Genomic DNA, 25,881 nt, shown 5'->3' on the forward strand with positions numbered 1-25,881 from the left:
CCCTAGGGAAGCCTGGGGATGGTCTTCTGTCTGAGGGAGGAGGGGCTGGGAACCTGGTCCTGTGGGTCCTGGAAGGGGCCAACTGGCTGCGATGTAATTCCAGAATCAAGGAGTGGGGCCGGGCCAGCCTTCCCCAGGTCTCCTCCCCCAGGCCCGGTCCCCTCACAGGACGCCCCCTCCCCGCTCTTCCTGCCGGTTTCCTCTTGCCTTTTCCTGTCCCCCACCCAGTGCTGGGAGCTGGGGCAGAGGCAAAGGCTGAACAGGAGCAGCGGGGTCAGGAACCAACCAGGGCAAGCGGAGCCAGGGCCCCCGGGTGCTGCCGGGACCCGAAGCAGGGTAAGAGCTGGGGACCCAGGAGTCCAGCACCCTCCTCCCTCAGACCCAGGAGTCAGTCCCCAGCCATCCCCCATCCCAGCAACCAGCAATCCGGGCTCCCATCCCCTCCTCCACCCAGATTCTGGAGTCTGAGTCCCAGACCCCTCCTCTCTCTGACTCAGGAGTCCAGGTCCCCCTTCACCCCATCCCTACCTCTCAAGGCCTCAGGATCTGGGGCTTTATCCACCCTCCCTTAGGGCCATGCTATCTGGTGAGCGGAAGGAGGGCGGAAGCCCCCGTTTCGGGAAGCTCCATCTCCCGGTGGGCCTGTGGATCAATTCTCCCAGGAAGCAGCTGGCCAAGCTGGGTCGACGCTGGCCCAGCGCTGTCTCCGTCAAGTGAGTGCCCACCTCCTCACGGTTGCTGCCCCTGCCCCACCTGCCTCCCATCTGTCCCTGTTTATGACCCAGTCCCTGCACTGGGTAATGCCAGGGAACCGGAAAGAGTTGGCTTCAGTTCCTGTCCTGAATGGGCAAGTGAGATGGCAGGCGGTAGGGGACAGTGGGCCCCAGTGATATAGGGCCCGGTGAGGGAAGTGCTGGGGCTGGAGATGGGCTTAGGCCGGTGGACACGGGGATAGGGACACAGAAGGAGTAGCGGTTTGGTTCACCTTCCTCCTCTCCCTGCTCACCTCTTGGAATTTCCTTCTGTGGGACTCGCCTTTATTTATTTATTTTCTCTCCCTCGCTCTCTCTTTGCCTCTGGCCTCTGCCCACGCCACCCCCCATCTCTATACACCCCGCGTCTCTCGCCCTTCTGTGGGTGTTTGTCCCCCACTGTCTCTGGGTGTCTGTCCCTCCCTTTCTGGGTCTCTGTTCCTCCCCGCCCCCCCACTCTGGGTCTCTGCCCACCTCTCTTTCTCTAACCCCTACCCCCGTCTCTGCATGTCCTTCTGGTTCTCTCTCCCGTGTCTCTGCTCGCCGGTGGGCTCCCAGGTCTTCGTCTTCGGACACGGGGAGCCGCAGCAGCGAGCCGCTGCCCCCGCCGCCGCCGCACGTGGAGCTGCGGCGAGTGGGCGCGGTCAAGGCGGCCGGGGGAGCCTCAGGGAGCCGCGCCAAGCGCATCTCTCAGCTCTTTCGGGGCTCGGGGGCCACGGGGTCCGGTGGCGCGGGAGCCCCCGGGACTCCGGGGGCCGCGCAGCGCTGGGCCAGCGAGAAGAAGCTGCCGGAGCTGGCGGCGGGCGTGGCCCCCGAGCCGCCACTGGCCGCCCGTGCCACGGCGCCCCCGGGGGTCCTCAAGATCTTCGGCGCCGGGTTGGCTTCGGGCGCCAACTACAAGAGCGTGCTGGCCACGGCGCGCTCCACGGCGCGCGAGCTGGTGGCCGAGGCGCTGGAGCGCTACGGTCTGGCCGGCAGCCCCGGCAGCGGCCCCGGCGAGAGCAGCTGCGTGGACGCCTTCGCGCTGTGCGACGCGCTGGGCCGGCCCGCGGCGGGCGCCATGGGCAGCGGCGAGTGGCGGGCGGAGCACCTGCGAGTTTTGGGCGACTCGGAGCGCCCACTGCTGGTGCAGGAGCTGTGGCGGGCGCGGCCCGGCTGGGCGCGGCGTTTCGAGCTGCGCGGCCGCGAGGAGGCGCGCCGCCTGGAGCAGGAGGCCTTCGGAGCGGCAGACGGCGACGGTGAGCTGGGGGGGTGGGAAGCCGGATTCTGGGGGCGGGGCCTGTGGAGGGGTGGGTGGGGCTTGGGCGGGGCCAGTGTGGGCGGGGCCTGAGGGACTGTTGGGACAGGATGGCGGGCGCCGGGGGAGGGGTCCACGGGACCTATAGCACTGGGTCTAGGGGAAGGCGAAGGTGGAGCAGGACCTAGGTCAGCCAGATGGGCTAGGCCCGAGGACTTTGCCCTTGGGACAGGTGCAGAGTTGATGGGCGTGGTCCTGATGGCAGATGGCCTCTCAGTAGTAGGCTGAATTGGCTCGTGAGGGGCAGGGCCTATGTAGAAGGAAGCTAGAAGGGGGACGCGCTTGGAAGGTGAGGAAATGGGCTATTAGATCAGAGCCTAAGACAGGGCGGAGCTTCAGAAGGGTGGGCCTTGGACCAGGTGACCTTAGGCTGGGTTGGCTGCAAAGCCTGAGTGGGGGCTTGAGGGTGGTGCACGGGAAATGAAGAGGTATTTGTATTGGCTAAGGACCAGGCTACTTGGGGGCCTAGTATTTGAGAAGGCCTGGCCTGGAACAGGAGGTGCGCCTGTGATGAAATAACAAAGTCGGGGGGCACAGTCTGGCAGGGGTGGGGCCGGGCTCACAAAGATAGTGTCTGCTCAGGGAGCCTTCTCACAGCTTTTCTGTTCCCGAGTCTCCCTTTGGGAGATAGAGTGGTGTAGCAGTTACACTCATGGGTTTTCTTCGCCGGTTAAACACAGCAAAATCCTAGGCGAAGATTCAACGATATAATGCATATAAAGGGTTTTAGCACAGGGCTTGGCATATAGTAGTTGCTAAATAAAGAATGGCAATTATAACCATCATTGTCTTTTTTTTCTTTTCTTTTTTTTTTTTTTTCCAAAAAGCATTCACTGAACACCTTCTGTGGGCCACACATTATTTAGGGCCCTGGGGGAATACAGTGGGGACATTGACAATTCCCGTCCTTCTAGATTTCACAGCCCAGTGAGAAAAACATCAGTTCACTCATTCAGCTCATTTCCACTGGGCACCTACTAGATGCCAGGGCTGTGTGTGACAAAGTTCAGAGTGCCAGTGGTGCCCTTCTCTGCTTCGACTTGGAATGTCAGGGAAGGGTGTTCAAGAGAAGGTGGTTTCTGCTTTCCTTGGGGCAGAATCTTCTCGGTTCTTCGTGAACAGTTCTAGTGCCTAGAACAGTGCCTGGCACATAGTAGGGGCTCAAAAAATATTAACTGAAAGAATGAATGAATTTATTAGTTGAAATTACAAGATGGGTAGAAGTCAAGCAGGAAGTGTGTTCCAGGCACAGGGAACAGCATATGCAAAAACCTAAATGTGGGAAGCAGCCTCACCTCTTTGCAGCCAATTGTCTCTTTAGAATCTCTAGCTCTCCGAGTCTGGCTCTCTCTAGGTCTCTTTCCAGTCTCCGTCTCATCTTTCTCCATCTCTCTCGGCAGGCACGGGCGCCCCCTCGTGGCGGCCACAGAAGAACCGCTCCCGCGCGGCGTCAGGTGGGGCGGCGCTGGCCAGTCCTGGCCCGGGGTCGGGGTCAGGGCCCTCGGCTGGGTCCGGGGGCAAGGAGCGCTCGGAAAACCTGTCCTTGCGGCGCAGCGTATCGGAGCTCAGTCTGCAGGGTCGGAGGCGGCGGCAGCAGGAGCGCAGGCAGCAGGCACTTAGCATGGCCCCAGGGGCAGCCGATGCCCAAATCGGACCTGTAGACCCCGGCGACTTCGATCAATTGACCCAGTGCCTCATCCAGGCCCCCAGCAACCGCCCCTACTTCCTGCTGCTGCAGGGCTACCAGGACGCCCAGGTAAGCGCAACCTCTCCTAACGAGAGAGACCTATGCCCCACCCTTCGGTTGAATGGGCGGCAAAACTACAACTCCCAGAATCCCGTGGGTCGCGTTAGTCTCAGATATGTCAGAGAAGAGAATGGAAGTGGTGGAGATAGATGTCGGAGAAGGATTTCACTGGAGGGACAAGTAGGCGATGATTCATTTCTTTCAAAGTTGGGAGAAAGCAGTGTCTTCCTCCAGGGAGAATGGGAGAGCCCACATTATTTTATATTTTATTTTATTTTCCCGCGCTGCGCAACTTGCGGGATCTCAGTTCCCCGACCAGGGATTGAACCCGGGCCACAGCAGTGAAAGCCCGGAATTCTAACCACTAGTCCACCAGGTAACTCCTGGGAGAGCCTGTTTTAGAAAGGTCTTCTTGGAGGCCTCTCTTTCTTGAGGGAGAGTAATGGAAGAGTATCTTCTGGGGAGGGAGATAATTTGATTGATGTCTGGAATCTTGTTCGGGGTAAGCCTATGTTGTCTTAGGAGGAATGGACTGAATCATTTTTTAAAAAATATTTAATTAATTAATTAATTTTTATTTTTGGCGGCCTCGTGTCTTAGTTGCGGCATGCAGGATCTTTTGTTGCGGGTGCAGACTCTTCGTTGCGGTGCAAGGGCTTCTCTCTAGTTGTGTCGCGCGGGCTCCGTACTTTGCAGCACGCGGGCTTAGTTGCCCCGCGGCATGTGGGGTCTTAGTTCCCCGACCAGGGATCGAACCCGAGTCCCCTGCATTGGAAGGCGGATTCTTTACCACTGGACCACCAGGGAAGTCCCTAAATCATTTTTTAAAGTTGATGGTTTACTTTGGAACGATTGTGAGCATTGTTGATGGGAGCCAGGTGGTAGTGATACTTCTATTTTATATATATCAGTGGCAATAGGAGAACTTGTTTGAGTGTTGGGGAGCAAGAGAAAGAAAAGATTAGTGGTTGGGGGCCAGTGGTAAGTTATTTCATTAAAGAAATGTAATGTATTATTGGAAATATTCGTGTGTGTGTGTGTGTGTGTGTGTGATAATTAGGAGAATCATTCTTATGGTTTTGTCTACCTTTGGGTAACAGTGGTACAGCCAAGTTCAACAGGTACAGCTGGGATCAATGGGAAAGCCCACTCTAGAAGGTGGTGGACTTTACTGAACAGTTCCATTTTTACTCTCAGAGAGGGATCCAACTGGGTTAGGTCACTTGGCTGTGTATATGGGTGAGAGGTTAAAACTATTCAAAGAACTTGCATTGGAGGAATTCATGCTTCCTTGTTGGGGCAACAGGACAGGGCAAGTTCATTGTAGGAAGGGGTTTGTGTATATTACAACAGCCCATTCCTCCAGACAAGGTTGGTGAATAGGAGGCTCTATTTTGGAATGGTGGTCAAGTTGGAAGGATCTATTCTGGGACTATAAGAAAGTACGTTATGGGAAGAGAGGGAAACATTGGAAATATCCATTCTTTCAGATGGGGTTCATGAGAAATTTCTTTGTAAGAGGCTTCATTGGAAGTGTCCATTCCTTGGGAACAGGAGTAAGAGTTTAATCTCTTGTAGAGAGGAATTTGTTTGCATTCATCTATTCATGGGTGTCTGTGAGAGTTCATGTGAGGTGCAATGGAAGAATCCCTTCTTGGGTTAGGGAACAGGAGAGCCCATTGTAAGAAGGGGGTTCGGGTATTCTGGATCATTGCATTCCTCCAGACAGGGATGAAAAATAGGAGAGTCTACCTTCAGAAGGTGATCAGAAATATGGAAAGATCCATATTTCTCAAGAGGCAAATGAACCAATACATTGTAGTAAGGAAATTTAGAAATGTGCATTCATGGGGTGGAGGTAGTGGGAGAGAGTTCAGTGTAGGGAGGGGATTTATGGATATCAGGATGACTGTTTTCTCAGACATGAATGGGGAAAAGAAGTGTCTACTTTAGGAAGGGGGTCAGACAGAGTGCTTCCATTTTTATAGGATGCATATGGGGGAGTCATTTTTAGGAAGGGGTCTTCTGGAATGCACCTCTTCATTTGGTGGATGAAATGGGACACTCCATTATAAGAAGAGGGTCTCCTTGAAAACATCTGTTTATAAGATGGGGTTACTAGAAGTGCCACTGTATGGAGATCTCCTTTTTGGGGATGGGAATATTGAGAACATCCATTGATGGGAGGGAGAGTGTCTTTGGAATCCTCCATCCTGGGAGTGGGGGGAATAGGTGAGTCCGTTGTAGAATTACAGCTCCTTGGAAGTAAATTCATGGGGTGGGAAAAAATGAGAGTCCATTATAGAAAGTGGGTCTCCTTGGAAGTGTACATTCATGGGGTAGAGATAATGGAAGAAACCTTTGTTCAAAGGGGACGTCTCTTTAAAGGTATCCTTGCTTTGGGAATATTGAGAGAAACTATTATTGGAAGGGGAAATGTCTTTGAAAGCCTCCATCACAGGGGTGGAATGATGGGCAAGTGGGGACTGGGGTAGGGAAATGGGAGAGTTCCTAGGAGAAAGAAGGTTTCCTTGGGAAGGTCCATTCTTAGAGGGTGAGGGTAGTGGGACAGTCCATTTTAGTAATGGAGATGTGGTGTCCTTGGAAGCACCCATTCTTTGGGCTGGATGTTATGGGAGAATCCACTATAGGAAGGGATTGCCTTGAAGGAGTCCATTCAGAGGAGGTGAGAAGATGGGAGAATCCATTGGAAAAAGATCTCCCGGGAAGCATCCATTCTTTGAGGGAGGGAAACGGTAGAGCCCATGTCAAGAAAGGGGTTTCCTCGTATCCAGTCTTCAGGATGGATGTTATGGGACAGTTCACCATAGGAAGTGCCTTTGAAGAGTCCACTCATGGGAGGTCGGAGGTAATTGGTGAGTCCTTTGGGATCCCAGGAGATCTCCTTGGAAGTGCTCATTCAAGGGACCTGGTCAGTTGTGGGTAAGGGATTTCCTCAGAAGCATCCAGTCCTCGTGGAGTGGTGTCCTTTAGTGCATCTTCACTCTTCCTCCAGGACTTCGTGGTGTATGTGATGACGCGGGAGCAGCACGTGTTCGGCCGGGGTGGGAACTCCTCGGCCCGCGGTGGGTCCCCAGCCCCGTATGTAGACACCTTTCTCAACGCCCCGGACATCCTGCCGCGTCACTGCACAGTGCGCGCAGGTCCTGAGCCCCCGGCTATGGTGCGCCCATCCCGGGGAGCCCCGGTCACGCACAATGGGTGCCTCCTGCTGCGGGAGACCGAGCTGCATCCGGGCGACCTGCTGGGGCTTGGTGAGCACTTCCTGTTCATGTACAAGGACCCCCGCGCTGGGGGCGCGGGGCCGGCGAGGCCTCCGTGGCTGCCCGCACGCCCCGGGGCCACACCGCCGGGCCCCGGCTGGGCTTTCTCTTGCCGCCTGTGTGGCCGTGGCCTGCAGGAGCGCGGTGAGGCACTGGCGGCCTACCTGGACGGCCGCGAGCCCGTGCTGCGCTTTCGGCCGCGCGAGGAAGAGGCGCTGCTGGGTGAGATCGTGCGTGCCGCGGCCGCCGGCGCCGGGGACCTGCCGCCCCTGGGGCCCGCCACGCTGCTGGCGCTGTGTGTGCAGCATTCAGCTCGGGAGCTGGAGCTGGGCCACCTGCCGCGCCTGCTGGGCCGCCTGGCCCGTCTCATCAAGGAGGCTGTCTGGGTGAGCACTGCCAACCTGCCTCCAGTCCCATCTGCGCCCCAAGTCCTCTCCCGAGCCTCCTCTCGCCACCTCCAACCTTAGTTTCGTAGTTGGGCAGGACAAAACTACATCTCCCAGTATACCTCAGGAGGGGGCTTGGGCTATTAAGCAAGGGGCCCTAAGGGATGCTGGGAGTTGTGGATTAATCCACAGTGCTTAAAGAGAAGACAGTACAGTAGTACCTATCTTTGCAGCCGAGGGATATTGGAAGAAACCATCCTGGGAGATGGGGTAGGGGAAGAGATCCCTGAAGGTTGGAGCCGTAGTGGGCGAGACCATTCTTGGAGGCGAGTGAGAACAAACCCACCGGACCAGCAGATGGATCTGCCAGGGAGAAGCCATTCAGAGTTGGGGCGGGGGGAGGCGGGGAAAGTTCCATCCTATTGAGCTGGGGCCTAGTTAGAGGAAAGGTTTAGGAGGTTTTTTTTGAATAGGGGGAAACTCCATTTGAGCAGAAGTAGACCTAAAGGGAGACAGACCACTCTTAATCATAGGGGTGTGTGTTTTAAACTGTAAGAAGAGGATTGACTATTCTGAAGCTTGAGGATCAGAGTCCATTTGAAAATTGGGGAGAGTCTCTTGTCAAAAAGGAAAAATCAGGGCATTAACTCAGAGGCCTCTCTTCCTCATCCACCTCACCTTAATTCTGATCTTACTGTTCCACAGGAAAAGATTAAGGAAATTGGAGACCGTCAGCCAGAAAAGTAAGAGAAACTCTGGGGAGAAGGGTCTAGAGTGATGTAGGGGTCAGGATTCGAAGCCAGTTCTATGTTCACATTTCCATGCATGTTTTAGTGCAAGCTTCTTTGGGACTCAACTTTTCTAGTTGTGAAATGAGGGTTGGACTCTGACCCCAGTTAGACCCAGATCTCGGGGTTTGGACATTTTGGGGGGAAATTGGGCAAGGATTACAAGTCCCTTCCCCTTTTCCCAGCCACCCTGAGGGGGTTCCTGAGGTGCCCTTGACCCCTGAGGCTGTGTCTGTGGAGTTGCGGCCACTCATGCTATGGATGGCCAACACCACGGAGCTGCTGAGCTTTGTGCAGGAGAAGGTGCTAGAGATGGAGAAGGAGGCCGACCAGGAGGGTGAGCTCTGACCCAGGCCCATGCTTGTCCAAGCCTCCTGCCGCTCCCTGCACCTGGGGACCTGGGCTTCTGCCTGGCAGCCTCTGGTTCTCCCTCTTACTCCTATGCCTGTCCTCAGACCCACAGCTCTGCAATGACTTGGAATTGTGTGACGAGGCTATGGCCCTCCTGGATGAGGTCATCATGTGTACCTTCCAGCAGTCTGTCTACTACCTCACCAAGGTTGGCCTTGACCCCTGCTTCCTGTTTGGCATAGCATCACTTCCTGTTTGAACTACATCACATTGCTCTGGTGTCACTTCTTATTTGACCTAGCAACATTTCCTGCTTCTCTGACATCACTTCGCATGTCGCAGGCCCTCCCCCACCTCGCACTTTGCTGTTCTGATACCACTTCCTGTTTGAGCTTACATCACTTCCTGCCTTCCTGACTTCTCTTCCTGTCTCCGCAACTATCCCCTCCTGATAGGCTGACTTCACTGCCTGGTTATATCACTGTTATATCAAGCTCCTGTTTTCTAAGTCCACTCTTAAGTCACTGATAAGTTAGATAGATAGATAGATAGATAAATATAGATCAAATAATACTAGGCACTGTCATTTAAATTAAACCTCTTTATTCAGGCCTCACTTTCTGTGTTTGCTGACCTCACTTCCTATAGCTTTGAATTCATTCCCTTTTCTGAGCCACAAACCTTTTTCTCCCTGGAGTGCCCATCCTGTAGGGCCTGCTTCCTGCCCCAGTCCCCCGCCACCACTCTTTTTTTTTTTTAATTTTATTTATTTATTTATTTATTTTGGCTGTGTTGGGCCTTCGTTTCTGTGCGAGGGCTTTCTCCAGTTGCGGCAAGCGGGGGCCACTCTTCATCGTGGTGCGCGGGCCTCTCACTATCGCGGCCTCTCTTGTTGTGGAGCACAGGCTCCAGACGCGCAGGCTCAGTAATTGTGGCTCACAGGCCCAGCTGCTCCGCGGCATGTGGGATCTTCCCAGACCAGGGCTCGAACCCGTGTCCCCTGCATTGGCAGGCAGATTCTCAACCACTGCGCCACCAGGGAAGCCCTTTTTTTTTTTAATATTTATTTATTTGGTTGTGCTGGGCCTTAGTTTGCGGCAGGTGGGCTCCTTAGTTGTGGCACGTGGGCTCCTTAGTTTTGGCATGCGAACTCTTAGTTGCAGCATACATGTGGGATCTAGTTCCCTGACCAGGGATTGAACCCAGGCCGCCTGCATTGGGAGCATGGAGTCTTATCCACTGCACCACCAGGGAAGTCCCACCGCCACCACTCTTGAACTTAATATTGCTTCTTGGAATTCTCAGGGTTTCTGTCTTATGTTGGGCCTCATTCCTTATCTGTAGAATGAAAGGGGATATTTTGGGACAGGTAGTCTCTGTGTTCCTTGAGCAGCCTTGATTTGTGAAGCCCTTTCCTCCCAGGCTTCACTTCCTGTACATCCCTGCCAAATGTGGTTTTATTTCTTCTTTGGCTCTGACCTCATTTCCTGTCCTTGGCCTGATCTCACTTTCCACTGGCTAACTGCCACCCCACTCCCACTTCCTGACTCTCCATTCTTTTCCTTTCCTTCGGGAATTCTGGATAAATAATTCTTTGATTGAAGGGAGCCTCTTTTTTCAATGTCCTTTGTCCTCCTTGAGCTGTCTCTGTTGAGAACTACATCAGAGGTGGTCTTAAAATACCCAAGACACTTCTGGAAAGCCTTTCTTAAACTTGAGGTATCCCAGGCCTGATGAATGCTAGGAACCTATCTGGAAAGTAGGATTTTGCTCATGGAGACCTTTAAGGTGTTGAAGGTAGAATGGACTACAATTCCCAGAAGCCTTTGGTGGAGCTCCCCAGTACCTTCATGCTCTATTACCCTGAAGCTTCCAGGGAGTTGTAGTCCAACCCCTTGTTTGCACCTCTGTGTCTCCTCAGACTCTGTATTCAACGCTGCCTGCTCTCCTGGATAGTAACCCTTTCACAGCTGGGGCAGAGCTGCCAGGGCCTGGAGCCGAGCTGGGGGCCATGCCTCCAGGGTTGAGACCTACCCTGGGCGTATTTCAAGCTGCCCTGGAACTGACCAGCCAGTGCGAGCTGCACCCGGACCTTGTGTCTCAGACTTTCGGCTACTTGTTCTTCTTCTCCAATGCATCCCTTCTCAACTCGCTGATGGAACGAGGTGAGGGTGGGTCTGGAAAGGGGCCGGGAAGCAGAGAAAGGAGCCACTGAGACCTGCATCAGTTAAGACACATCAGAGGCTCAGGCCTCATCTTTAGGGACTCTGGAGAGCAAGCTCCAGATCCCAAGCTGAAGAATAGGAAAGGTCTGGGAGGCAGGAGGGCAGAGTCCGTGCACCCATTGCTTCTCACACTCTTCCCCCACAGGTCAAGGCCGACCTTTCTATCAATGGTCCCGAGCTGTCCAAATCCGAACCAACCTGGACCTTGTCTTGGACTGGCTGCAGGGGGCTGGGCTGGGTGACATTGCCACTGAGTTCTTCCGGAAACTCTCCATAGCTGTGAACCTGCTCTGTGTGCCTCGCACCTCCCTGCTCAAGGTGACTCCTGACCCCTGACCTCTGAGTCCCCAATCCCACTCATCCGTCCTCTGTATTCAGCTTACCCTTGGCTCTCCCCTTGGACTCCACGTTATCCCCAGTCCCAGTTCAGACACCATGGGTGATGCATCAGCAGCTAGAAGGAAGCCAGCCACATAAATGTCCAAGTTTGGCTGCATCTGAATCCCAGTTGGACTTATTAATAATAGTTTCCAGGGTCCCCTCCTTCAGACACGCTGATTCAGGAAGTCTGGTATGGGACCAAGGAATGTGACGTTTAAAACATTCATTGAACGTAAACTACATGCCAGATACTGTGTTTAGCCCTTCTCACTGAATGCTGACTAAGCCTCGTGAAGTAGGTTATTAATTGACAATTTGGTTCAGACAAAGAAACTGAGAATCAGGCAGGCTAGGTCACTTGATTTCATTTATTTACTTTTTTTTTTTTTTTTTTTTTTAATTAATTAATTTATTTATTATTTTTGACTGTGTTGGGTCTTCATTTCTGTGCGAGGGCTTTCTCTAGTTGCGGCGAGCGGGGGCCACTCTTCATCGCGGTGCGCAGGCCTCTCATTATCACGGCCTCTCTTGTTGCGGAGCACAGGCTCCAGACGCGCAGGCTCAGTAGTTGTGGCTCACGGGTCCAGTTGCTCCGCGGCATGTGGGATCTTCCCAGACCAGGGCTCGAACCCGTGTCTCCTGCATTGGCAGGCGGATTCTCAACCACTGCACCACCAGGGAAGCCCCATTTATTTACTTTTATTTATCAAACTTTTACAGAGCATTTAACAAGCACCAGTCAGAGTTCTGTGTACTTTACAATCTTGCCATATTAAATCATCCTAACAACCCTGTTAGGTAGTTCCTGTTCTCCCCCAATTTACAGGTGAGGAAACTGAGGCACAGGGTTTGCGAGAAGGTAATGAGTAGCCTGGGACAATCTGGCAATCTGGGTTGAGTCTCTTGTTTTAACCACAGTGATGATTCTGTTGCCTAGATCTAGGTTAGGTACAGAAATTTTCAAACGGTTACAAAAAGTAGCCACAGTAGAATAACGAACACCTCTGCACACAGTAACATAAACTAATGGTCAATTTTGTTCCTTCTCCACCCCTGCCTACTCCTACCTCCTCATGTATTCCGAAGCAAATCACATTTTTCTTTTTTAAAGCTGAGAGTATGCCCTTTCCCACTATCACTTTGGTGACAACCATGTCTCACAGTACCTGGAAGACACTGCACAGACATCACTGTCTACCCACTACATCCATACCCTCTTCTATGGAGGGTCTTCCACTTAGGATTTCTCAGCTGCCCCATAATGATCGTAGATTTTTCACCTCATCTTCCCACCAGGCTTCATGGAGCAGCCTACGAACTGACCACCCCACACTGACCCCTGCTCAGCTCCACCATCTGCTCAGCCACTACCAGCTGGGTCCTGGCCGCGGGCCTCCACCTGCCTGGGATCCTCCCCCTGCAGAGCGAGATGCTGTGGACACAGGTGAGGAGAAATAGGGACAGAGGCATTGGGGCTGTCAGCTTTCTTCTGTCCTCAGGACCTAGGGATCCATAGCCCCAGCTCCTTCCTCCTGGTCCAAGATTCTGGACCCCTAGCCCTCTCCTGCCCCGGGATCTAAGTGCTGGATCCCAGGATACAGGATTCTCCCCCAGGATACAGGAGTTCAAGCCCCCAGCTCCTTATTTTTTTCGCAGCGGTTCAGGTCCCCAGCCTCTTTCCCCCACAAACTACCTTCCTCACCTAGGAGACCGAGTTCCAGGCCCCTCCACTCTAAGGAATCTGTACAACGAAGTTCCCAGTCCTTCCTCTTTCCTTCCTAATGGACCCAAGAACCCAACTACATCGCCCGTTTCCCAGGCAACGGTGGCCTTTCATAGTCTGAACTACAGCTCCCATGATGCTTGGGGACTCCCAAGAGTCGCGTTTGAGGGGACCCTGCTCCAGGAGCTGCCGGGGGTTTTTTCCTTCCTTCGGGCGTGACGCAGTCTCGGCTATCCCCGACACTGCTGCCTCACGCCCATTTTCAGAATTTAACTCCGACTTCTTCGGTCTCATAGGGGACATCTTCGAAAGCTTCTCCTCCCATCCTCCCCTCATCCTGCCCTTGGGCAGCTCGCGCCTCAGCCTCACTGGTCCTGTGACGGACGACGCCCTGCACCGTGAACTGCGCAGGCTCCGCCGCCTCCTCTGGGATCTTGAGCAGCAGGAACTGCCGGCCAATCACCGCCACGGACCTCCCGTGGCCACGCCTCCTTGAAAACCAATAGCAAACGAGCGCGCGAACCTTGAAAATTCATCGGCTTCTCTAGAGTCTGTTTGAGCGCAGAGCTTTCTGGGAGTTGTAGTTTTTCCCCGCGTGGAATGCTGGGAGTTTGAGTTTGGGGGTAGTAGAGGATGGGACCGTGGGAAGATGGGTTTGGGAATTTGAGTGCCAGGAACAATAAAGGTATCTGTGGTATTGGCAATGCCTCTATTGTTAAGACTCGGGAGCGGTAGTGATGATTTTCTGTGGAATAAGGCATCAGGGCCCTTGCCTGGAGCATTGGGCTCCTGCCGAATCCTCCGTGATATTTATAGCCACGGCCTCAGCTTGCCCTCTTGCATGTAATCCAATCCAGGAGCACTGTGGCCTCCCACGCATCTCAGAACAGAGCCCTAAACTTGTTCTGCCAAAGATCAGGCCCTCAGTCCTGCCAGTGGGAAATAGCCAGCGCTCCCTTCGACCTCCCATAGCCCATCCTCCAGCCTCCTCCCTCAGACCCAGGAGTCTGGGTTCCCAAGCCCCTTCTGGACCTTTCTGCTTGTCGGGCACACTGATGAGCCTCAACGTTTCTTGTCCCTGTTCTGGAATCCCTCTTCCCTCACATCCGAAAGTGTGGGCCCGCAACCCACTCCTCCCTCGGGCCCAGGAGTCCAAGCCTCTGCCTCTTTTTCTTCAAACGCAGGAATTCGGGTCTCCAGCCCCCTCCTCCCTCAGACCCAGGAGTTCGGGGCTCCAGTTTGAACTTTTCCCTCCCCTGAATCCGACTCTGGCTGCTGCGTCAGGGAAAAAGTAAGCGACAGGTGGCACCTGCCTATAGGGCCGGGGCACGACCACCTGCCGCTGCTGCTCACCCTGAGCCCCTCTCCTGGCACCTGCTTCTGTCAGTCCGCCCGCCGCTGTCCCTTTCGACCCCGCAGCCCCAGGACGTGGAGGAGGAGCGAGCCGGGAACCCCAACTTCCGCCCCGCCCCAGGCCCTCCCAGTCCGTGCTCCCGCCCCTTCTCAGGATGCCAGGAGGGGCTCCTGTCTCCCCCCCGCCCCTCTCCATCGCTCCCGACACGCCCCCAAAAGGGGGGTAAGAGGCGGTCCCAGGCTGGTAGGGCGGAGCCCGCCGCCTCCAGCCTTGACTGCGGGACTCAACCCGCTCCAGAGCACAGCTGAGCCGAGCCCACCTGGTGAGAAGCCCCTGGGGTGGGGGGTGGGAGGGGAACCCTCCTTAACTCTTCTGTCACCTCTCTGAGCCTAGTCCCCTCCCCACAGACCGTGGTGGCTGCCACCCACCCACGCCCTTCTCAAATGCAGGTGGCAGAGACCCTTCCATTCCCCAGGGACCTATCGGGTCCCCTTTCCCCTATTGATCAAGGCTGTTGGATTCTAGGCCCCTTAAGAGTATTGAGTTCCTTCCCTTCACCCCCTTTTCCTCCCTCTCCTTTCATAGACCCGGGGTCCAGGCCACCAGTGCCCTCCTTCTTAGGACCCAGGAGTCCCAGATCTGAGGTCCTTCCTCCCCCAGACTCCAGGAGTTGGGGCCCTCAGCGCGTCCTCCCTCACACCCAGGAGTCCGGGCTCCCAGCCCCCTCCTCCCCCAGGATCCAGAAGTTATGGCCCAAGGCCGCTCCCATCTCTAAGTTCCTCAGGCCCTTTCCCTGCTGCGTTCACATGCAAGGGACGCCTCCTGACCTCCACTCTGACCCTGCCTCCTGTGGGGGCCCTGCTCTCCCTCCCAGTCCAGGTCCCCATCCCAGCCTTGGCAATGACCCTGGCGGCTTCCTCCCAGCGCTCCCAAATCATTCGCTCCAAGTTCCGATCTGGTGAGAGTCTTCTCTCTGTGCACGTAGGGAAGGGATCCTCCCAGTCCTGGGAATATACTCTAAGTCTGGGAGTCTGCACGGCGGGGTGACATGGGAGGGGGGGTGGTGACACATGCCAAAGGCATGTGTTTTCTGTGCAAGAGATTATTTATGTAAAGGAGGCCCCAGCAAAGGGGTGGAGTTGTGGTTGACAGTGAGTGTGCAAATGGCTGGTGCAATGCTCACGTGAATAGTGGGGAATGGGCGGCTAGGGGTGGGTGTGCAGAGGACCAGGTACTGCAAAGGAACAGGGGCTTAAATTGACACCTGTGCAAATCGGAGGAGCGCCCAGTGTGGAACTGTGGGCAAGGGGACAATGAGCTCTCAAGCCTTGAAAGCGTCAAAGGTTGCATTTCAGGTCCCAGGACAGGTGAAAAGTGTGCAAGTGGGTACACCTGGAGGTCAAGTCCTGAGTAGACAGAGCATACTTGAGTGTGCAAATGAGTCTGCTTCTGTGGTTGGGTGGGTGCGAAGACACCAGTAACCAAAGAGCAAGGAGTGTGCAAGAGTGCACGTGTACAAAGAAATGTGCAGAGAGATCCTTGCTCCACAACTGGGGGCCAAATTCTGAATGCGTTAACGTGGCTGGGTGTGTGCCGAGACAGTGAGCCTAGGATGAAGCGTGGCAAATGGTACCAGTGCACAAAAGTGCTGTAGATGCAAAAATAGAGCCCAGGGAAATGCGTGTTTGAAGGTGGGTGTGCAAAGGAGGTGACTGAGGGGAGGCCCAGAGGTAGTGCAGAAGGGAGTGGGCGTGTGCAAAACGGGGTGTGGGGATAAAAGGGGGCGAGGTACAAACGCTAAGATGGTGATTGGGCGGAGGATGGGGTGGGCATCGGCTGACGAAGTGGGCAGGTGGAGGAGCTGGGGGCAGGGCTGCCTCCTGCCTGCACCGCTGGCTGGCTCCTGGCCCCAGAACGGCTCTGGCCTTCGGCGCTGTGCTGGCAGGGAACAAGCAGGAGGCCCGGGAAGGGAGCAGGCTGCCCGCCCACCCGCCTGCACGGGGTGTGTAAGGGGGCTGGGCACACGTGTCCCGCCAACAACTGCAGCTCACACTCGCCTGCCAGGCCAGGCTCTTGGACACTCCCTTCCCGCCTTTCTCCTCCCACCTCCCTCCACAGTCCTCCAGCTTCGGATCCACAGACGCTATCAGGACACGAGTAAGTGTGGGCCCTGAAAGGGAGGGGATGGCGGCCCCACTCCCTTGGGGCACCCTGGAGTGCAGCTGCCACACATCTTGCTTCGGTCCCCGAGCCTCAGTCCCTATGCCCCAGGGTACATTGCCATCCCATCCTGCCCTTCCCCAGGACCCAGGAGTACAGATCCCTGGCTGCCCCACCCCTAGGAGCTTTTCTTCCTGCTCTTGGGCTTTTCCCACTCCAATGAAATGCATGAATCCAGACCCTGTTTCTTTGGAGAAGACGGGCATCCCACACCCCACACTTGGCACACATACAAATCTCAGGATGTGGCTTTCAGCTTCTCTCTCTCCCCAAGAACCAGGAGTGCTGGTCCCACCCCTGTCCCAGCAAAACCCCAGAAATCTGCGATCCTCAGCTACCACACCCCTTGGTGACTGAGGATGAGATTCCTGCCTTTCTTGAGAATGTAAAGGTCTGGGTCCCTAGCACTTCTGCCCTTAGATCCAGGAGTCCAGGCAACCAGCTCCCAACACTTGGGTTTCACTCCCTGGCTCTGTCCTCTTGCACCCGGGGGCTGGGGCCTCCAGGGTCCTCCTTCCCATGCAGCCTTGTTTCTCCCTGCCTGGCGTGCTGCCTGCAGGCCTCTCAGGGTCCTTTGCTGCCTCTCCATTCTCGGATCCAGATCCATGGATCTCAGCCGCAGACCCGGCTCTGGCTCCGGCCCCAGCCTCACCCTCGAGCCCAGCGCCTTTCCTCTTCAGCCCTGGGGTCCTTCTCCCTGAGCCAAAACACTACCCTTGGCGGTCCCTGAAGAAGGTGAGTCTCGACCAGAGTGAAGGGAAAGTCCCCCTGAGAGTCTAGCCTTGGTCCTCCTTACTGCTGCCCATTTTGCTCCTCTCTGATGGGGACAAGCCGACCCCGTACTTTTCATGGGGCTCTGGGGCAGGAAAGTGGGAAAGGAGCAGAAGCGTTTGACATCATACCTGCTTTTTCAGGAGTCTCCCAAGATCTCCCAACATTGGAGGGAGCCCAAGCCCAAGGAGCACTTGACATACCACCAGTACATGCCCCCAGAGCCGAGACAAGGGTCCAGGGCAGACCCCCAGGCTGAAGGGTCGGCCTTGGGTCCCCCTGGACCACCTCCATGGGAATGGACAAACTCACAGCAGCCACCTCCTAGGTATGACCCCTGTTTTTGTTCTCTGGGAAGTTCAGGCCCCCCAATCCCTCCTCCCCCAGGACTCAAGAGTCCAAATCCCCGGCCCCTCTTCCTTCAGTTTCCAGAAATCCTGACCTCATATCCGAGAGTCTGAGCCACCTCCTCCCCACCCCCGCCCCTGCCCCAGTTCCTCTTCTCTCAGGCACCGGAACTAGCCTCCTGTTTGTTCTCTCGGAGCTTCAGAACTCCGGTCCCTTGCTTTCCTGCATCTTCATGAGCCCCTGTCTTTGAGGACTCCAGAATGCCTTTTCTCTCTGCGCCTTCTAACCTGTTTTCCCCTCACAACTCTCGCCAGGATGAAGCCCAGTCCCCTCACTCCCTCCCCACCAGGAGTCCCCAGCCCCTCGCCCTCTCCACACAAGCTGGAACTTCAGACTCTCAAACTGGAGGAGCTGACGGTGAGTTTGGGGAGCAGCTTCCCAGGCTGGCCCTCTCGCTCAGTGGGGACCCAGAAGTCTAACCCTGCAGCCTCTGCTCCATTGAAGATCCAGGACCTAGGGTCCCCAGTCCCTCCTCTCTCGGTTTCCAAATGTCCAGCTCCGACCCCCCCGCCCCCCACCTGCGCCCCGGATCCCTCCTAGCACGGCCTCTCTCCGCCTCGCTCCCTAGGTCTCAGAGCTCCGGCAGCAGCTGCGCCTGCGGGGCCTCCCGGTGTCTGGGACCAAGTCGATGCTCCTGGAGCGCATGCGCGGCGGCGCCCCGCCCCGCGAGCGGCCGAAGCCGCGGCGCGAGGACGGTCCGGCGGCTGCTCCCTGGCCTCGCTTCAGGCGCAAGGCTTTGGGAGCCGCTGGGAGGCCGGGCTCGGTGAGAGCGGGACTACGCGCGTGGACCAATGAGGAGAAGACAAAGCGGGACGGGGCGGGAAGTCGAGAAAAGACTAGCCAATAAAGTGTGTGGGGCGCGGTTAAGAGCAAAGGGGGAGGATCTTAAGGGAAGGGAAGCCAATGAAAGAATAGGGGGCGAGGCCGAAGGGAGGGATGGATGAGTGAAGGCCCCGGCCGGGACCAGGAGGTGGAGCCACAGGTAGCGAGTGGATGGGGTTGCTCCCAGTGGGCACGGCTTATAGGAGCTCGCCCTCTTCGACGTTCTAGTTCAAGCCGAGTCCAACATCTCACTCGCTGCCCCCTCCACGTGCCGCGGAAAACCTTGTGACGGCTCTGGCTCCTGCTCCGGCTCCGGCTGCATCGACAGCTCAGGCTCCAGCTCCAGTGCCGATCCCTTCCTCAGCACCAGCCTCGACAGCCCTGACACTGGAGGAGGAGCTGCAGGAAGCGATCCGCAGAGCGCAGGTGAGAGGGAGCGGGCCTAGGGTCTCAGTCAGGATCAGGCTGGAGTCCCAGGTTCACGCCAGTTCTGCCCGTCCGCAGTTGCTTCCGAACCGGGGCATCAGTGACATCCTGGAGGATCAGGTGGAGCCTGAGGGTAAGAGCCGAACTCCTAGATTTGGGGGAAAAGGGGGCCGAGGTTCTGGGCTTCTGGGTTCGCGGGAGGAATAGGTTGGTGTCTGGACTCCTGAGTCCTAGGGAGGAGTGGGCTGGGGACCTAGACTCCTGGAAAGGACGAATAGGGAGCTGGCGTCCGGATCCCTGCCTTCCTAAGCTCACACTTCATTCCTTCCCCTACAGACATGCTGCCCCCCATCCCCCTGGACTTCCCCGGCTCCTTCGACTTGCTGTCCCCCTCCCCGGACTCTGAAGGCCTCTCATCTGTCTTCTCTTCCTCGCTCCCATCCCCCACGAACTCCCCGTCCCCCTCTCCCAGGGGCCCCACCGACTCCTTGGATTGGCTGGAGGCTCTGAGTGGGGGTCCCCCACTGGGCTGTGGCCCCCCAGCCCCCAGCATTTTCTCTGCTGACTTATCTGATTCCAGTGGCACCAGGCTGTGGGACCTGCTGGAGGATCCATGGTGATGGATTTGGGGGTTTCCAGGGACTGTGAACTGGGGGGGATGGAGAGGCCACAGAGATAGACTCCCTGAGGGAGGGGTTGGAACAACCAGCAGAGTCCCTCCCACCACAGACACAAAATCAGAGACAACTCTCATCCCCACCTGGCCCCTGCACTGCTGCTGACATGCCCACCTCCTGACTTCTGCCTGACCTCCATATGATCCCCTCCATGGTTGTGTGGTTGGGGGCAAAGAGGTTTCATTTGCTGCTGACCAGGGCAAAACAAGCTGCTTGCTGCTTCCCTCAGAGACCTCATGGATGTTTTTGTTCCCATTTTCATCCCCCCATCCCACTGACTAGATGGGTGCCTGTTGCTGGGGAGTCTGGAAGGTGGTCTATGCTTTTTGGATGCAGGAGAGGGACAGGGAAGAGTAGGGAGAGAGAATAGTCTGCCAGACCCTTGGCTTCTGATTGGAGATGAGAAAAATCAGATGTGTCATATCTGAGGTCAGATTCTCTCGGAAGCAGAGACTGAAACAAGATTTGTGTATCCGTGTTTTAGTAAAGAAATGCTCCCAGGAGAAACCAATGAAGGAATAGATGAAACAGGACAGCGATGGGGAAGAAGACTAGCTAGAATGTGATTTCAGGTGAAGTCCCAACATCAGCCTGATCCCATGGGGAGCTCTGGAGGATAAATTAAGTTGTAGAGTCTTTCCCACCTTGAGGCAAAGGGAACTGGGCCTTTGAGGCAAAGGGAGATCCCTGTTTGGGTTTATTATTGCTGAATAACAAACCACCCCAAAATTTAGAGTCTTAATTACTGTCTGTGATTGTTCACAATTCCATGGATTGACTGGGCTCAGTGAGGCAGTTCTTCAGCACCATATAATGTCAACTAAAGCTGGAGTCATCTTAGGGCCCAACTGGGCTGGAACATCCAAGATGGCACACTCAGGTGCATCTGGCACCTTGGCAGGGATGGCTAGTAGGCTTGACCCTACTGGGCTGTGGGATATCTGGACTTCTCTCATTCTCCGTGTAGTCTCAGTGCTCTCCCTCTCCATGTGGTTTCTTTCTCCAACAGGTAGCTGGACCCCTCACATGGTAGCTCAGGGCTCCCCAAAGTGGGCATTCCTAGGGGAGGAAGCAAAAACTTCCACTCTCTTAAAGACTAAGCTTGGAACTGGCACAATGTCACTTCCACCACATTTTATTGGTTAATGCAAGTCAAGGTAGCCCAGGCTGAATATGGGAGAGGACTACACAAATGTATGAATATCGGGGGCATGGTCATTGGGCGCTGTCTTTGGAGACCTGCCACTACACCCCTCTAGGCAGTCATGGGCCACAGGTCACAAGAAGGGGGCAGGATATAAACTCCAGGCACCTCAAGCTCAAGGGCAGTCCTGGGAACAAGGTTGCAGGGTAAGCCCTTAGCAGCAAACTCTTTTAAAATATAGGTTTATTATCATTCAGGTATGGTGAGACCAATAGGTCGGGAGACAATTGCCACTGAAAAGATAGTTTGTTATTTTCACAGATCCCGAAGGAAGGGGGCATGCCAAGCTATGCAGGGCACCAGGGTCAGTCAGGAGTTAGAGGGGAAGAGGAGAAACTTGGACAAGAGTCTTTATTGTGGTTTCCTTGGGAAGGAACAGATGAGGCAGAGTAAGCTTAGGATTGTCTTATTATTTGAATAATTTCATCAGGCTCTGGGGTGTAAGGGTTGTCCCCAGTTGCCTGGAACTTGGCCCTGGGGTGATTAGGCAGATGAATAGTGGCCTGAAGTATAGAATGCCATAAAGGAAGTGGTTGGGGGTATGGGCTCTGGGTTGGTTGCTTTGCATGTGAAAGGCATACTTACATGTCAGTCCTTTATTACCTCTAGGAATTGGCTAGCCCTGGGAGGGGCAGTCCCTCCAATGTCAGCAAGGCCCCAGATGTCAAAGCACCAGAAATACAGAAATAAAAAGGCATGATTAATGCATAAACCACACAGAAGCCGGGTGTTGGGTGCACAGAACTGGTAAGAGGAATCTGAGGGGACCTGGGCAGGCTGCCAACAGTGTCCACTACAGGTGCGAATGTACAGTGGATTAGTTATGTGTTACAGGACCTAGAACCGGTGACTTCCCCTGGCTTGCTGTCATGTCAGTTTCCTTATTTGTAGCTACAGCCCAGTGTGGCTGAGAGAGTTCACTGAGAATGTCCCTGAGTTGGACCTGGCATGTGACATGTGATGATAAACATTAATCACCATTATTAGCTGCTGATCGACAATTCTAGTGCCTCGAAGTGTGTAAACTCTGGTGAACATTGAAGATCCAAGATAAAAATGGAAGGGAACAAATGCTCGTTACCATGAGGCAAAGGGAATCTTTCATGTCTTCCAAACCAATCATGTAGAATTTGTCCTCCTTACTTTCCAGATGAATTAATGAAAGATCAGAGAAGGGGAGCGACCTGCCCAGTGTCACACAGACAGGAGGTGTTGGAGTAGGGTTTTAAATCAGATGAATATGTCTACAGCCTGTGCCCTCAGGGTTGAAAAATCAAACAACCTCAATCTCTGCTCTAGTGGAGCTCAGACATTTGCCAAGAGAGTCCCAGTGCAGGGTGATAGGGATTTTCATGGCAATGGTACAAGGAATAGGAGGGGCATGACTCCTAGAAGGTGACCAGAAGCTGCAGGGGAATGGGACAGGGTGGTCAGAGAAAATATTTTCGCCAAGACTCAAAGGGTGAGGAGGAGCTGGTTGGAGGAAGCTCTTGGAAGACAGCATCCTTGTAGAGGGAGAAGAACATGCAAAGGCTTGAAGGTGTGAAGGGCGCTGCCACCTGGGGAAACTTGTGAGGTCAGGGTTCCTGGAATAAAAGGTGGGTGTTGGCAGGTCTTCCTCTGTCTCTGTTTCCCTTCTGACACTTCTACGCCTATATCCCTATATCAGTCTCTTCCCATCTCTGCCAGCCTCTGTGTCTTCACTCTGTCCCCGTCTCTCCTGTGTCCAGAGGAGGGCGGCCTTGGGCTGAGAGCCTGTGGGCCCTGTGTGCAGTCTCAAAGAGAGTCAGGGCTAGGGGCGGCTGAGGAATTCTCTGGAAGGTGGAGATTTGAAAGACAGACCCAGGATTGCGAGGAGTGTGCAGGTTTGGGCCCAGAGTCTGAGGGACGGGCTTGGGTCCTGCATTCTCCATGGCCCGTCCCTCAGCCCTTTCCCGGACATGTCAGCTACTTCCTCCTGCCCCTGAGGCAAGGACTGGGCCTCCCCCAAGGGGGTGGGGAAAAATGAGGGCTGGCCCTATGGGGGAGCTGGGGGGAGGATGAGGTCAGATGGGAACCCCTCCCCCCACCGTGCTGCCATCCCACGATCTCAGTGGAAGCATGAAAAATACCAAGAATATATGTGACAAATTACCAGTTTATTTTATAGACATATTCCCCAGAAAGATACATTCATATTCATTGGGTAGACTGGAGAAGAATATATTTTGCTTTTCTCCCCCTTCTCCCTCCCCCTCCTTCTCTTCTTCTTCCTCTTCTCTACCCCCCCGCACCCCATTTCTCCCTCCCTCCCTTCGTATCTCTTTCTCCCTCCCTTCTCTGTTACCACATAGCTAATTGGCTGCTTCCAATCACTGACTTCTATTCTATTCTGCCTTTTACCTCTACGTTATTATTATTATTATTATTATCATTATTATTATTATTTGGCCTCACAGTTTGTGGGATCTTAGTTCCCCAACCAGGGATTGAACCTGGGCCCTCAGCAATGAAAGCATGGAGTCCTAACCACTGGACCTCCAGGGAATTCCCATCGTCCACCTTATTTTTTCTTTCTGCTTCGCCAGTGATGACCACCTCCCAGCTCCCAACTCCACCAACCACAGCCTCTTAGGGACCTGTGGGAGAATTTCTCTGGGAAACACACCCAGGAGAGCTTGACACAGAAGCAGGTGCCATGGTGGTTGAGGGTCATCTCTGGGGCCAGATCCACCTGTGTGGACTTATCTCTCCATCACTAGCTGCCTGGCCTACGGCAAGCCATTTAACCTCTCTGTGCCTCAGTTTCTTCATTCATATAATGGGAACAAGGGCAATAGTACTTTGTGTGGGTGGTGTGAGGAATAAATGAGTTAACCTGTGTAAGGTGCTTAGAACAATGCCTGGCGTATAGTAAGTGCTCATTAAGTGTCAGTGACTGTCACCGACCCACAGGATTGATTCGATTTCCACTCCTCTGCCAAATGGCTGTGCACCCCCCCCCCACGTGACCACCATGTGTGCACAAGGGTTGCCCTGCCCTTGGTGTTGTCCAGCTTTCTCATTTTCAGTCTGTCCACTGTTAACCTCTTCTTTCTCTCAAATCTTGTTTATCCCTGATGGTGGATAATGGGGACTCCCATACCTCAGACAGACTGGTGATGAAGACCTCAGAGCCAGGGCAGGGGGGGTTAGGTGGCTGAACTGGGAGGAAAAGAGGGAAATGGGAATTGTGAACATTCATTCTCTAGAAGACAGGCTCTCTCCTTCCCTTGGGCAAACCGCTTCAGTGCCAAACCTTCATTCAGACTTTGAACCCAGCCCCTCCCTATCTGGGGACCCTAGACAAGTCACTTCTCCTCTCGGACCTCATAGATGACCTGGTTCCTAGGTATTTTCCCAAGAGAAATGAAAACATGTTTGCATAAAGAATTGTACACAAATGTTGATAACAGCATCATTCATTATAGCTCTAAACTGGGGAGAGCCCAAATGTCCGTCAGATGGTGAACAGATAAGCACCCCATGGGACACGCACACAGTGGAATACTCCTCAGCAGTGAAAAGGCGGTGAATGGTTGATACCTGCAAGGATATGACTGAATCTTAGAAACATGATGCTAAGTGAAAGAAGTCAAACACAAAACACTAAACATGGAATGATTCTTTATGATTCTAGAAAAGGCAAAAGTAAAGTGACCAGGAGGTGTAACCAAGCAGGACCCTATGGGACCTTCCCGGGACAAATCCCCCCGTGTCCTCCACATACCTCTTGTCTGTAGAAAAACTTTAGCCTCCTAGGCCTTCCCCGAGTTACAAAGAATAAATTTTATCAGAGAGGTGAGATATGCAGAAGCAAAGGAAAAACAGTCTAGCAAGACAAGATAATAATAGTTTAGCCATTAAACAAAGTCAAGGACATTTAGTTCCTCCTCAAGGGAGGAACTATAGATGATATTCTGAGTCATATCCTTTGAGCTGTTTTGCAGATACTGAAACCCCCACCAGGTGGAAGAAGTTAATTGTATGCTACCCACAAGAATGTAGACCCCAGACTGGTTGGAACCAGAAGGTTGATGATGTTGACTCCCAGTTACCTCACTGCCAGCCAATCAGGAGAATGTCCAAGAGCTGATCATGCAGCCCACAACCCCTCTCCCTTACCCTGTCTTTAAAAACCTTTCCCTGAAATCCATCAGGTCTTTTAAGCACTAGCTGCCTGGACTCCTTGCTTGGTGCCCTGCAATAAACACTGCACTTTCCTTCACCACAACCCAGTGTCAGTAGAGTGTCTTTACTCCACGTGGGCAGGCAGACCCAAGCTAGGTTCAGTAACAGAAGCAGCTCAGTGGTTCCTTTTAGTATATACACAGAGTGGCCCATCCAGCAGTACAATCAATATCAGAGCATTTTCGTCACCACAAAAAGAAATCCCATCCATACTCATTAGCAGTCACTGCCCATTTCCTCCCAAACCTCTGCTCCTCCCACTAGGCAACCACTAATCTACTTTTTGTCTCTGTGGATTTGCCTGTTCTGGATATGTCATATGAATGGAATCATATGTGCTCCATTGTGTTCAGCTTCTTTCACTCAGCATAATGTTTCCAAGGTTCACCCATGTTTTAGCATGTATAGTATTAAAATGGAGCAGGACCCTATGGTCCTTCCCCACCATGTCCTCTGCCTGCCTTTTGTCTGTGGAAAACCTTTAGCCAAAGAATAAATTTAATCAGAGAAGTGAGAAGATGCAGAAGCAAAAAAAGCAGTCAAACAGGACAAAACAATAATAGGTTAGTCACTAAGCAAAGTCAAGGACCTTTAATTCCTCTTCAAGGGCTATAGATAATATTCTGAGCCATGTCCTGTGATCCATCTTGTAGATACTGAAATCCCCACCAGGTGGAAGAAGTTAACTACATGGTGACCAGAGTGTAGCCATGACATAAGCTGCCATAATTCTGAGAATTGACCTCAAGGAAATGGGAACAAACTGACCCTGGAACTGAAGATTAACTGTACTTAAAACAATCAAGATGATGCTGGTCAGACCACCAATGACCAATTTCCAGATGACTGTCAGAGC

General features: G+C 54.0%; 2 protein-coding genes across 9 annotated transcripts; both read left to right on the top strand.

The window, feature by feature from the left end:
- The first annotated feature begins 104 nt into the window (after positions 1-104).
- On the top strand, positions 105-13,638 carry RASIP1 (Ras interacting protein 1). 2 transcript variants are annotated; one of them, XM_082437366.1, is made up of 12 exons: positions 105-336; positions 573-713; positions 1,311-1,990; positions 3,450-3,805; positions 6,813-7,466; positions 8,172-8,209; positions 8,440-8,591; positions 8,710-8,813; positions 10,527-10,770; positions 10,976-11,148; positions 12,508-12,655; positions 13,231-13,638. In XM_082437366.1, exons 2-12 carry the CDS (start codon positions 577-579, stop codon positions 13,428-13,430), a joined length of 2,886 nt encoding a protein of 961 aa, XP_082293492.1. In that variant the 5' UTR covers positions 105-336; positions 573-576; the 3' UTR covers positions 13,431-13,638. The 2 variants fall into 2 exon arrangements, with proteins under 2 accessions (XP_082293492.1, XP_082293493.1); XM_082437367.1 differs by lacking the exon at positions 6,813-7,466.
- Positions 13,639-14,272: 634 nt separating this feature from the next.
- MAMSTR (MEF2 activating motif and SAP domain containing transcriptional regulator) lies at positions 14,273-25,068 on the top strand. Of its 7 annotated transcripts, none has more exons than XM_082437388.1 (9): positions 14,273-14,610; positions 15,163-15,246; positions 16,353-16,445; positions 17,068-17,243; positions 17,423-17,607; positions 17,942-18,044; positions 18,256-18,450; positions 18,738-19,068; positions 19,272-22,431. In XM_082437388.1, exons 2-9 carry the CDS (start codon positions 15,189-15,191, stop codon positions 19,553-19,555), a joined length of 1,425 nt encoding a protein of 474 aa, XP_082293514.1. In that variant the 5' UTR covers positions 14,273-14,610; positions 15,163-15,188; the 3' UTR covers positions 19,556-22,431. The 7 variants fall into 7 exon arrangements, 5 of the variants coding, with proteins under 5 accessions (XP_082293514.1, XP_082293515.1, XP_082293516.1 ...); XM_082437389.1 differs by having other exon boundaries at positions 14,277-14,610; positions 16,407-16,445; XM_082437390.1 differs by having other exon boundaries at positions 14,279-14,610; positions 16,407-16,445; positions 17,110-17,243.
- Positions 25,069-25,881: the final 813 nt, after the last annotated feature.

This window comes from Balaenoptera physalus (genome assembly GCF_965194825.1).
Source record: "Balaenoptera physalus genome assembly, chromosome: 19".
Classification (NCBI taxonomy): Eukaryota; Metazoa; Chordata; class Mammalia; order Artiodactyla; family Balaenopteridae; genus Balaenoptera; species Balaenoptera physalus.